This window comes from Maniola jurtina, chromosome 20 (assembly GCF_905333055.1).
Source record: "Maniola jurtina chromosome 20, ilManJurt1.1, whole genome shotgun sequence".
Lineage (NCBI taxonomy): Eukaryota > Metazoa > Arthropoda > Insecta > Lepidoptera > Nymphalidae > Maniola > Maniola jurtina.
Genome location: NC_060048.1, coordinates 3,498,887 through 3,512,967, shown reverse-complemented (window position 1 = coordinate 3,512,967; position 14,081 = coordinate 3,498,887). Strand labels below are relative to the sequence as shown.

The 14,081-nt window shown below is 37.0% G+C and overlaps 1 protein-coding gene across 4 annotated transcripts in view; it reads left to right on the top strand.

The window, feature by feature from the left end:
• Positions 1-14,081, top strand: part of LOC123875503 (aldehyde dehydrogenase, dimeric NADP-preferring) — a 39,091-nt gene that overhangs the window by 17,544 nt on the left and 7,466 nt on the right. For 3 of the 4 annotated variants that reach the window (XM_045921357.1, XM_045921358.1, XM_045921359.1), the window contains exons 2-7: positions 860-903; positions 1,446-1,685; positions 6,503-6,724; positions 7,413-7,576; positions 10,513-10,743; positions 11,304-11,507. In XM_045921357.1, coding sequence (XP_045777313.1) covers positions 860-903; positions 1,446-1,685; positions 6,503-6,724; positions 7,413-7,576; positions 10,513-10,743; positions 11,304-11,507 — 1,105 coding nt within the window. Of the gene's footprint in view, positions 1-859; positions 904-1,445; positions 1,686-6,502; positions 6,725-7,412; positions 7,577-10,512; positions 10,744-11,303; positions 11,508-13,557; positions 13,674-14,081 lie in introns of all 4 variants that reach the window. The other variant, XM_045921356.1, reaches the window with a different exon arrangement.

Below are 14,081 nucleotides of genomic sequence, written 5' to 3'. Positions count from 1 at the left end.
TCAGGGGTTGAATTTTCAAAAATCTTTTCTTAGTAGATGTATACGTCATAATAGCTATCTGCATGCCCAATAACAGCCAGATCCATCCAGTAGTTTGAGCTGTGTGTTGATAAATCAGTCAGTCAGTCGCTTTTCCTTTAATGCAGGTATTCATGTGAATTGTCATGGTTCTTCTCGGCAGTAAAGACATTCAAAACCAGTGCTGTATTCAATGAAAAGAACTTTTGAAAGTTTATTTGAATATAAAAGTCTTTCTATTTTTATAGCGTGCCAACATGCATGCTTTAGCTAGCCATGTTTTCTTCTGTTTTACTATATCTAAGGCAACATTTACATGGGTACATGGTCAGGTGCTCAATTATAACAAAAAAATATTAGTATCTATTGTATAATATATTGTATAATAGTATCCGTGTAAAATTAATATATTATATGAACATTGAATGTACTTCCTTGCCCTTGTTCCAAATCTTTGTTATAATTATTATATAATTAATTGATAATAATCAGTAATTAGCTGGTAACAGATTTTATTTTTTAATTATGTTAAGTATTAAAATAACAGCTTAGATAAATAAATAACTTAGATATCATTACTTAGATAAAAGATTACATAGTACAATCACTGCAAAAATTTGATAGAAATTGTGTTAGGTGAGAATTTTATCATGTTTAATATTTCTACAAAAGTTGGATCATCCCTTCATCGTTTCATCTACTCAACCTTCATATTCCCCACAAATTTTAAAATCCAACCAACAAATTGCCAAATTGCCATAATATACCAGAATTTATGGTAAATTGTTCAAGTCAAGTACTTAAGTAGTTTTGACTAAATTAAGTTTTATATTTGTTTCAGGAACTTTATCAAGCTCAAAACCTAAGCCAATCAACATTCCAGAGGTAATAAGAACATATTATTATCTAGATACTTATTGTTGTCTCTTTTAAGTTTCAATTAATTTTGAAGTAAAAAAATTACTAGCTATAAGACCAGCTGGTTCTCTGGCCATAAGAACAGTCTGAATACATACCATCCATATACCTAGCACAGACACCCTTGTCTCTTTGTCTAAAACTCCAAAGACCTATTTACATTACGCTAACTGGGCCATACTTAATTTCACAGAATATTTTAGAGAAGGTACTTTCCAAGTATAAAAGGCTTACTCTGCAAAGACGCTTAGATAAAGAGCGACTGAAAGTGCAATTTAGCTCTCACAGCGCTATGGACAAAAATGTAATAAATGCTTCTTTCTATCGCGTAAACTCTTACAGCTCTTAACTAACTCTTTCTCTCTCTCTTCAAAGTGGTTTGCCGCCGTAGGTATTTTTCTTGGGTCACGTGACCAAGTGAGCATGGCCTGATAATATGCACCAATCATATAGGCTGATAAAACTCTCTTATTAAAGATTCCAAAAATCTATAGTGTTGTATTTTACAGGTTGTACAAAAAGCGCGGGACACATTCAACAGCGGTATAACGAAGCCCCTAGAATGGAGAAAGAGACAGCTAAAGAACCTCCTGCGAATGTACGAAGAGAACAGCGGAGCAATGATAGACGCCCTCGTGAAAGACTTGAGGCGTAGCAAGACTGAGGCGGTACTTTTAGAAGTCGACTATCTTATCAATGATTTGACCAATCTATTGAATAAGTTCGAAGAGTGGGCGAAGCCTGAAAGGGTAAGTTTCTTTAATTTAGTAGATGTATGAATCACAGACGAGCTATCTGATAGAAACCCTTACCACGAGTCTGAACTCTGAATCAAAGGTGCTATTAGAAAAGGCTATTAGAAATCCAATACTTGGTCAATGATTTGACCAACATATTGAATAGTTCAAAGAATGATCGAAACTGAAAAGGTTAAGTATCGTATAATTCCTAAATTATAAAAGACAGGGTAGCTATGATAAGTCTGTCATATTGAGCGATCTGAGGTGAACGAAGAATTTCAAAAATAATAGGTTTATGATTCAATAAGCTTGTCAATGATTTAACTAAATTGTTGAATAAACTTGATGAATTCTTAAACACTTCCAAGTAAAGGTTTTTATCTAATCCTGTGAAGATGATACTGCCATCGGCGGAATTAGAATGTCATAATCCTACTTTGTCGTATTAGGTTACAAATTGCGAAAAACCAAATTAAAGAATTTCGCGGGCAGACCCGTGCCATGCACCTTAAGATGTTTTCTGAAACTAGATAATACCCGCGATTGCGTCGACGAGACTTTCGGTTTTTTAAATCCCTTGGAAACTGTTTGATTTTCCGGAATCCAAGCTATCTCTATACTAAATTTTATCAAAATCGGTTACACAGCTGAGCCGTGGAAAGATAACAGGTAGATTGACATACAGATACGCTTTCGTATTTAACAAAATTACCATAGATAGAAGCTGCTGATCTTCAAGACATACTACTTAATGATTTTGATAAATCAACGTTTTATCCTCAAAATGTATTTTCAAGTAACCGGTTTAGATTACATCATACAACTGTTACCTACCTTTGCTTGATTTGCTCAACTTTGTTAGCTCGCCGGTTTTCCATTCCGGTTTGCGGTTGCAATCAAGAGCATTCTTGCATATGAGTGCATTATTTAGAGAGCCTACGTCTACGCCTTACTTTGTCTGGCTGACTGACTGACTGAAGGATCGGGCTGAAATTTGCCATAGGTACAGACAGCTATTATGACGTAGACATCCGCTTAGAAAGATTTTTTGAAAAAAGCCCCTTACAATCAAAATAAATATAAATATAAATTTCCACACGAAATTTATCCACACGGACGAAACCGCGGGCATAAACTATTATTAAATCAAAATATCGCTAAAGTTACTTTCTACTAATAAAATCGAGAGTATAATGTTTCTCACAGTGACACCGAAAGCTAGATTTGCTGCTGTGATAAATCCTGTGAAAGTGTGTGTCTGTCTGCAAGCTTTTCACAGCCTATCCATTTAACCAATATAGTCATTTGGTACAGAGATAGCTTGCAGCCCAGGGACGGGCATAGGCTAGGTACTTTTTATCCCGGAAAATCGAAGTTTCCATAGGATTTTTAAAAACGTGAATTTACACAGAAAAAAAATTGGACATCTATTTAGAATAACATACAATACAGAGAGAGTATCATGGAGACGGCAACTTTTTATTTTGGAAAATCAAACACTTCCCAAGAGATCTTTTAAATCCTAAATCCACGCAGACGAAGTCCCGGGCATCCTTCTAGTATATATCTAATATTTTATACCATTTGGATGGCGATCAGTAACTGACGTATGCGGAATGGACGTGCGTATAGTATGCGACAGGTCCACATGGCAATCGGGGTATGAGGCGGGAGTCGCCCCGGACACCCGCTCTATCTCGCACTGGGTTAGCGCGGGGTATTTGTGGGTGTGCGTCCCCAGCCCGATTGCCATGTCGACCTGACGCGCACTATATTTATAACGTATAGAGAAAGTCAAGGACTACGTCTGTGTTGGTGTTAGCTGGCGCTCGTGCTCTTCCTTTTTGGACGGTTTTTTTTGTTAAAACTGACTGGGAAGCGCTCTAAGGGGTGCCATGCGTATGTCGGCGAGCGCCGGCACAGACGGGGTCCATACTTGTATAGTTTAACTAACTTGTTACAAATAACTACAAACTTGACATTGGCTACTAATCTTTGTAAAGCCAGACGAGAGTGAAAGAGAAAGTCAAAATTAAAATGATGCTCAAAAATTTCTATTCTTTTGTTACGGTCAGCGCATAATGAGCTGTAAAATGCTCGATTCGAGCAATTTTTATTAATGCATTAATAATGAACTAAATTTCAATTAAAATAGAGTTCAAAATAGCGTGCAAGACATAATTCCTTGTAGATTTATCCTGCACGCTATTTTGAACTCTATTTTAGTTTAATTTAGTTAATTATTAATTAATCAATGAAAAATGATTGCTCGCATTTTGATGCTTAGTTTGCGCTGACCCTTACATGTATTTTTTATGGAACAGTTATTTAAAAGTTAGTATGGAAGAAGGTGTCTAGGTTTCTATGTTACAATGGATGTCCTAAGTGGCAGAATATTCGACTAAGCTACTTCGTCCACATGGCGTGGAAATTTTCGTTAAATACAGTGGTATTTTCCTTAAATCTATCTAAACAACTATGTCAACAGTAGCTCGATTCAATAAAACCTGCATGAATCATTATTTTTTTTTGTTGTTTATTTGCTAATTGTTGTTATCGGCTTGCAACAATGCATTGTAGCCAATAGCGAGCGAGTGTCAACCAATCAGAGGTGACTGCGATCATAACTCTCTCTCATATAAATGGTCTCATGTCTGTTTTTAAAAATCTCTTGTTTTGACAGATCCCTGCTCCATGTACTCAACTGGATGCGCGCCGAGTCATGCTTGCCTTCTAAATAAACATACGATAGGTAGCTACTGGATTGCAAGCACACAATACATTAGCATACATCGTCTACCCAGCGGTAGTTGGCCCAAATAAAACTATTTTATCACTAAATGATGCCCACGACTTCGTTCATGTGGAATATTAGATTTAAAAATGTCGTGGAAACTTTGATTTTCCGACATGAAAAGTAGTCTATTTCACTCTAAAGTTCTTAAACTAGGTATATCCATGCAAAAATAACATAGTTCCGTTACTCTGTTACGTACCTATGTATAATTTACAAGTGTAAATTAAAAATTTATAACACCCCCGACAATTAAAGGATACAGTAACTAGAAAAGAGCAGATAACTTTCCATCGGCTGAACCGATTTTCTTGGATTATAGCTAAGAGCACTCTCGATCAAGCCGCCTTTCAAACAAAAAAAACTGAATTAATATCGGTTCATTAGTTTAGGAGCTACGATACCACAGACAGATACACACGTCAAACTTATGACACCCCTCTTTTTGAGTCTTGGGTTAAAAACACAGTGTATTGTGTGCTTGCAATCCAGTAGCTATCCACTGTTCCTGTATTCGAACGTTTATGTAGAAAGCAAACATGACTTGGCGCATATCCAGTTGTTGTGTACATTTCCAATGAATAATAAAGCGTTGATAACAAATCGCCACACGAATACGAATAAGGTCAAACAATGTTAACGCTATCTATCAGTTCATATGAGTTGATTTATTTTAATATTATATCTTCACGTCCGATTGCATGATTATGAGTAATTATGACCCAAGATTACAATGTATATCACTACCAATATTATAAATTCGAAAGCGTGTTTTTTTTTTATTGATTTGTCCTTCAATCACGTTGCAACGGAGCAACGAATCGACGTGATTTTTTCCGTGGGTATAGTTAAGACTCGGAGAGCGACATCTATCCCGGAAAATTGGAGATTTCCCATAGGGTTTTTGAAATCTTAAATCCACGCAAATGAAGTCGCGGGCATCAGATAGTAGTTGTACATAAGTATATTGGGAAATATTTCCTTTGTTGATGAGGAATATAGTGCGTTAGTTATAAATAAATAAATAATTAATAATTATCTTAGCTAGCACTGTGTCGTTATAACCGTTCAGTTACGTACACGTTTAGATGTCTAAACATGTATGTTTCGGATTTTTCCTTTACTTGTGCTATAAGACCTACCTACCTGCCTTTCCCAAGTACCCTATAAGTTTTCTTGACAGACACGACAGACGGGCAGACAGACAGACAACAAAGTGATCCCATAAGGGTTCCAGTTTTTCTTTTGAGGTACGGAACCCTAAAAATATAACAATTAACTATAATTTCTGATATTTCTATTATTTATTACTAAAAATACAGAATGTACGAGTATAATCGCAAATTATTTACTTGATAAGCATTTACTATAACATCATGATGACTTGTCATGTTTACATTTACCTGCACATGTACAAAGTTCGTGTGGTATAAATAACAACCGACTATGCTAATTAAGAAGTCCTTGTGTAGATTGTTATGATGACTCAAAAGGAAAATGTTTACTAAAATTATATTTTTATATAGCCTGTCACTCTCCAGGTCTTTAACTAGACTCATGCAAAAAATCACGCCAATCCATTGCTACATTATGACGAGATTGAAGGATGAACTAACAAATCAACAAACAAACACTTTGACATTTATAATATTAGCTAGAGGATGCCCGCGACTTCGTCCGCGTGGATTTAGGTTTTTGAAGATCCCGTGGGAACTGTTTGATTTTCCTGAATAAAATGCCTATGCCAATTACAGGGACGCAAGCTACCTCGGTACCAAATTTCATACAAATCGGTTAAGCGGATGGGTTTTTAAGAATCCCGTGGGAACTCTTTGATTTTCCGGGATAAAAAGTAGCCTAGATCCGTCCCCGGGATATAAGCTAACCCAGTACCTTTCGTCAGAATCGGTTAAACTGTTGGGCCGTGAAAAGGTAGCAGACAGACAGACAGACACACTTTCGCATTTATGATATTAGCATGGATTAGTATGGATAAAGTCAGTAGTGGTGATAAAGAATTTTCCCTCCACAGCCACCAAAAGGTTTTGTCAACATGCTAGACGACGTGGTCATCTTCAACGACCCATATGGAGTGGTACTGATCATCGGAGCATGGAACTACCCTCTTCAGCTGCTGCTATTGCCCTTTGCTGGCGCGATCGCAGCTGGCAACGTCGTGATCTTAAAACCCAGCGAGTTGGCGGTGGCTAGTGCTAAATTCATAGCTGATACCTTACCTAAATATTTGGACAATGTGAGTATTAGCACAGTTCACGAAAGTTGGGCTGAGATCTATAGAGCGTACTTTGACTTTGTTTCAGTTAAAACGAGACGGTTTTATGTCAGCAATATAGCGCTGTCTCGTTTTAACAGTTCCTTAAGTCTAATCAAAGTCAAAGTGCGCTCTATAGATTTCAACCTTAGACCCTCACTGGCAGGCGACAAATGTTGATCTACATTTGACGCCTACATTAGATAGCCTGTGAATCGTCTATTTTCCTTTGATTTCACGTTACCCATATTTGACATAATACGTGGATTCAAGATCAAACCAAGAGTTCCCTCACTCTAGTTTATTCTGTTATAACTCAAAATATAAAAAACCCCCGACACAAATTCCTCTATAAGAAAACTAGAAAAGAGCTGATAACTTTCAAACGGCTAAAACGATTTTCTTTGATTATAGCTAAGAACACTCTCGATCAAGCCACCTTTCAAACAAAAAAAACTAAATTAAAATCGGTTCATTCGTTTAGGAGCTACAATGCCACAGATACAAACGTCAAACTTATAACACCCCTCTTTTTGGGTCGGGGATTAATAAATGTTTTACTTGTTTAGCATGTGTCCTTAGTTTTAGTTTTAAGTTTACTTAATTAATTATCACCATTACATTATTATCTTATGAGTTTACGCTCATGAAGGATTGCACTGAATTGCAGGATGCATTTATCGTAGTGGAAGGCGGTCCAGAGGAAACGACGGAGCTTCTCAAGCAAAAGTTCGATTACATCTTCTACACGGGAGGCACCAACGTCGGCAGGATTGTTTACGAGGCTGCGACCAAGAATCTGACGCCTGTTACCTTGGAGTTAGGAGGGAAAAGGTAAATTGAAAAAGAAACCGGCCAAGTGCGAGTCAGACTCGTGCACTGAGGGTTCCGTACTTGGGTATTTTTTCCAACATTTTGCATGATAAATCAAAAACTATTATACATAAAAATAAATAAAAATCTGTTTTAGGATGTACAATAAAGCCCTTTCATACGATACCCCACTTGGTAAAGTTATCTTATTTTGAAAATTCAAACACATTTTAATTTTTTTTTTAAATGATGTAACCACAAATTCGCGGTTTTCAGATTTATTCCTGTACTTGTGCTATAAGACCCACCTACCTGCCAAATTTCATGATTCTAGGTCAACGGGAAGTACCCTATAGGTTTCTTGACAGACAACAAAGTGATCCTATAAGGGTTCCGTTTTTCCTTTTGAGGTACGGAACACTAAAAACCGGTCAAGTGCGACTAGAACTCGCACACGACGGGTTCCGTACCATCGTACAAGGTACATCGTACTCTATGAACTTTTAAATTCGCCATCTCGATTTTTTTCATTATATTTTGTTGTTATAGCGGCAATAGAAATACACACTCTGTGAAAATTTCAACTCTGCCTATTACCGTTCACGAGATGAACCAATTAGAAGTTTACAAATTGTTATCACATAGGAATAATAGAACAAGCTGGGCTTCCAACCTCTTAATTTGACCACCAAGAAATATTTATCGTTAGTTAGAATCTGTAAACAATAATAATAATTTATTAATATATAAGATCCGGTTTTCTCGATTCAGTGAATAATTTTATTATACCATGAAGTAGTTTTATCGTCATTGTAGGTCTGCAGAAATGTGTAATTTTATTTTATCTCTGATGCTCGGGCTACATAAACGGGAAACGCCGTTGATAAATGCGTTAATGGTCGTTTATCGTAGGTGTAGACCAGGACCTAACGCAATAAATTTACATCGGCATTCACATTGCCGTTTGGCCTTTGTAGATTTTAACCTCAATTCAATTCGCATTAGACATAACCGTTCAAGTGTGGCTACTCAGTTTAACGCGTTGATTATCTACGGAATTATCGCGATAATTATGGCGTTGTTGGGCATTGACGCTAACCTTAATGTGGCCCGAGCATAACGATGTCTAGGTTTTAAACATTATTTCATTATCAGTGCTAATCGTATTACTATGCAAAATTTAGGGTTCCGCAGTAAAACAAGGAACCCTTATAGTTTCCTGTACCCTTCGGTCTGTCTGTCTTTATGTCCGTCTGTGTGTCACAGCTATTTTAAAAATAACCTTACTGATTGAGACCTGAAAAAAAGTACATCGTTTTAGGTACCACTACAAAATTTTGAAACATGACAAATAAAAAGATTTCTCAGGTTTCCTCCTGAACTACTCGTAGAAAAAACTTGCTATGAAGTATATCAAGTTTTCTCGAGTAATATCTCGTTGAATAGATATTGTAAAATCAATATCAGATTCCTAAGTTTTTAAACAATCATTTTAGATAAACTTATTATATTGACCGCCATAGTTTTCAGCAACTAGCGTAGCTACGGAATCCTACCTTACGAGTGTTTTGACCAGGTTTTGTAATAGGATTAGAATTAGATACGTTAATGAGATTTTTGGGTAACCTTGTTGGAGTGAAGCCTATCGAAAACATTTAGACTCAATCATACTATTTCTATTCAACCGACTTAAAAAAAGGAGGAGGTTCTCAATTCGTCGGATTTTTTTTATTAGATTTTCATGTATGCGACATGCAACTAGTCTATTGGTCGCTGTTGGTAATGAGTTAATTTGAATAAAATTATGTAAAAACTAATTCGAATAATAATAATTAATCTTAATATGTAAAAGGAAAAGGTGATCTATCAACGCCCAACTCCAACTACTAGACGGATCGGGCTAGGCATGCAGATAGCTATTATGACGTAGACATTCGCTAAGAAAGGTCTTTCGAAAATTCGACCGTTGAAGGGGTAAAATAGGGGTTTGAAATTTGTGCCGTCCACGCGGACGAAGTCGAAGGTATTAGCTAGTTATATATATTATGATTTTTTAAATATATTTTGTTAGATGTTAATAATCAAGAACAGTTTTTGTAATGCACTGCGCGTAGTCTACAAAATTAGATATTTAAATATTGACATTGAACTTGACATTGGTGGCATGTATAAATAAATAATAAATAACCTATGGATACGTATAAAGCTTAGATAAAAAATCGGTTAAGTGCGAGTCAGACTTGCACACGAAAGGTTCCGTACCAACGACACAAAAGCACTCATGGTTGCCATTTTGAAATGTTTATTATTGGTTGTTGCCGAAGCGGCAATAGAATTTCACCATTCTGTCTATGACGGATATTATTATGGACGGACGGACGGAGGATATCGGAGGCAATAGGGCCAATAGGCTTCGGGTACAGAAGCCTAAAAAGACTGGAATTTGTACTTTAAGAATGCATTGAGAATAAAAATATTTACGTCATGGAAAAAATCTATCACATTGCCTCCGGCTCGGGTAGTAAAAGGGCCTCGGTTTTCTATTTCGCGCACTGGCAAACATCGTAAGAAAACCTGCTGAGAGTTCCCCATAACATTATGGTGTTTGAAATCTCAAAGGTGCGTGTAATCTGCCAATCTGCACTGGGCCAGCGTGGCAGACTATGCCCTAAAGGCCGATTCACACCAATTGCCTACACGTGACACGTGCGTAGTGACGCGCGTAAACTCCTAACGCACCGGGTTATGCATACGTCCACGCTTTACGTAAGCGGTGTGCCATGTTTCATAAAGTTCCATACATTACAACGCAATGGTACGCGCTACGTCTACGCTTACGAAGCCTGTGTGAACGAGCTATAAATCCTTCTCATTCTAAGAGAAGACCCGTGCTCAGTAGTGAGCCAGCGACGGGTTGATCATGATAACGATGATGAACATATTTTTTCATTTTTCAGTCCAGTATACATAGACAACACGGTCGACATGGAGATCACCACAAAACGTGTCCTTTGGGGCAAATTCATCAACGCTGGACAGACTTGCATCGCTCCAGACTACGTCCTATGTTCCAAAGAAGTGCAGGACAAGTTCGTGGAATATTCGAAAAAGATTTTAAAAGAGTGGTACGGGGAAGACCCTCAAAAGTCACCAGATCTATGCAGGATTATCAACAGCAGGCACTTTGGGTATGTTTTTTTGTACTCGTATCTTTTTTTTTTTGTTAATGGAGGGAAATCTTCGTAAGATAGTCAGTGTCCTGGGAAAGACATAGGGCTATATAAGATTTCACCTATTGAGACCCCCTTGGTGGCATATTGGGAGGCTCCGAGACCTGTTACGAACACATTAGTGCCTCCTTTGCGTGGCACCCATCAGGCTCGTACCTGATAGCCCTCTGTCTGCACGCACCTCACTATAAGGTATGGCAGCTTGACAAAAAAGCAGGCTTTTTAGTTTTGGCAGTTTTCCTATTCGGACGGAAAACTAATAGTAAGTATCGGTGAAATCACTTGAAATTATTTTTGATGGGGGCACAGATACTTAATATTACCTTACAGCAGGCTCGCTCTTTAAAGACGTTTGAATAAATAATTAATATATACAATAATTGCTGTAGCCTAAAATTAAACAAACCCTCTCTCTCGCTTCTTCCCCCCCCCCCCCTCTTTTCTCTCTCCTCTTTCTCTCTCTCACAAAAGGTATTTAAAGTTACTTCTCTTGATTAGCATAAGTGAAATATTTTCAGTCGTCTTCAGACATTGTTAGATGCAAACAAAGACAAAGTAGTGGTCGGCGGTCGGACTGACGCCCAGGAACGATTTATTTCACCAACAATACTGACCAACGTCACGGGCACCGACAAAATCATGGAAGACGAAATATTCGGTCCCATACTGCCGATCGTACCCGTGGAAAACGCCTATGAAGCCATCAAGTTTATTAACGACAGGTATGTTTTTTTACATTTACATATTATACACGTCATACGTTAATTTAAAAAAAAATACTAAGCAAATCGCTCAACCCATTCTACATTATAGACTCCATTTTGATTTGTTGCAGTGCGAGCTAGGACCTAGCAATGTTTTATTTTCTTAAGTTCCTCGTAAATTCTCTGAGATTTTGTGATAGAAAAATTATGTAGATTTTTTCACTAATTCCTTTGAATTTTTTTTTGACCTCGGTTGAGATCTTAAGAGCTGCAGATGGTCTCGAAAGGAAAGCGTCCAATTTGATAACATCCAAATCCATCATCACTACCCATATTATAAATGAGACAGTGTTTGTTTATTAGTTTGTCCTTCAATCACGGCGCAACGGAGAAACGGGCCGCTGTGATTTTTGGCATAGATATAGTTAAAGACCTGGACAGTTGAGAGTGGCATAGGCTACTTTTGATACCGGAAAATCAAAGATTTCCCATGGGATTTTCAAAAGTCTAAATCCACGCGGACGTATTCACGAACTATACTTTCGCATATTGTAATATTAGAATGTATAAGTAAAAATGCATACAAATCAAAATGAAGAAGCATAATTAATTCCGGGAGCCATTTTAAATCAGTCGGCATTTTGAAGTAGACGATTTCACGATTAATATTCGCCGTATTTTGCTTACGGGTTATGTCACAGCCACAGAACTCAGAATAAGTATAGAAATGTTAAAGGAGCAAGAATGTGTCGCTGCACAGATGTGTAGTTGACCATCATTATGCTCTATTGTAAAAACACAGACGTATTTGCATAGCATGACAGTTTAATTTACGTTGCCTTCGACGGTAGAGATATGTTCTTTCAAATTATTTTTATATAAAAGACAGGACAGATACCATTTCTGTAACCTTATTTAGAATTCTGTGGTCACATTAATGGCATTAAAAACTACCTTATGTTGTACTGATAAGGCCGATTTTGCAATATTTTTGGGTGTCTTAATTAATCATTGATTTTACAGGTCACAGTTTTAGTTTGGTGTTTTTCATTACATTACCATCAAAATGGGTGGTGCTTTATGCGTTAGATATCAGTGTGAAAGTTTTTTTTTTTACAGAAGTCTTTGATTTTGTGAGTTTGCGTGTGTATGTGTGTGTTTATGTGAGGGAGATGTCAAAATATGTTAACGTTTTTGCACCAATGATATTATACACAGTTTTAAAAGTAGATAGTTATATCCGTCTAAAGTGAAGATATAAAACTATGGCATAATAATATCTTTTTATTTCGTGTGTTTTATATCTTCTGTCTTACTCATCAGCGAAAAACTAATTTTATACGTCATGTAATATGACCGTAACATATCTATGGTATAATATCATGGTTTTTTTACAGATTAGGAATAATTAAGGATGCGTGTAGGCAATAACCGTGTGTGTTTTTGAAACTAAGTGGTGAAAATAGTTTTGTAGAGTTTTTGAATAATTCCGCGCTATTTTTCCGGTAATATTTCACATAATGTGCAGACATTACCAGCAATTAATCAACGAAAATTTCGAATGACCTTGAAATTAGTAAGTATTTTAAGATTCTTTCGCTTGAAGACAATCATGCATTGCGTTTAACTAGTGTTATGACTTAGACATCCGCTGAGAAAGGATTTTTGAAAAGCAGTATGTTTTATAATATTAAGTACGGATTATCCATACTAATATTATAAATGCGAAAGCGTGTCTGTCTGTCTGTCTGCTACGTTTTCACGGCTCAACCGCTGAACCGATTGTAATAAAATTTAGTGTAGAGTCAGCTTACATCCCGGGGACGGACATAGGTTACTTTTATCCCGAAAAAACAAAGAGCTCCCACGTAATAAAACGTAAGTATTGTATGCAAAGTATTTTCAAACACAACTTTTCAAGTGACAGTCGTCAGGCATAGGACATTGATTTACTATTCTTTATTGATCGCATGATAAAAAAATATATTTTCACCAGCTAGTTTTAATCAATAAAAGATCATTCATCGTGATCGTCGTCACTGTTACAACTGAGTAAGGACCATTTCAGGGAACATCCGTTAGTCCTATATCTCTTCAGCCAGCAAAGCAACATACAAACGCTGGTCACAGAGCAAACTCGTTCGGGCAGCATCTGCGTGAACGATACGATCATGTTCTATGGCGGTAAGGAGACGTCGGGTAGGATACTTGATCTGTGACCGAATTTTTCGCTATTTGAAAAAAAAAATATGGTCTAAAGTTGTTTGACATTGCAATACCTACAAAACTCCGGGCTCAAAAGGGCTAGAACCTAGAGCCATAAAGCCGATAGAAAAAAAAATCGGTCAAGTCGGACTCGCACACAAAGGGTTCCGCACCATCGCTCGTACAAGAAATAACACTTTAATTTTCGTGGCGGCCATTTTGAAATCTTTATTAATTTTTGTTTTAGTGCCAATAGAAAAACACATTCTCTAATTTGAACTCTCTACCTATTACGGTTGACGCGATACAAAGACTGACAGACAGACGAACGAACGGAAAAAGGAACTCGCGTGGTGTCCCTCCTTACCTAAAACTTGTTAAACAGTG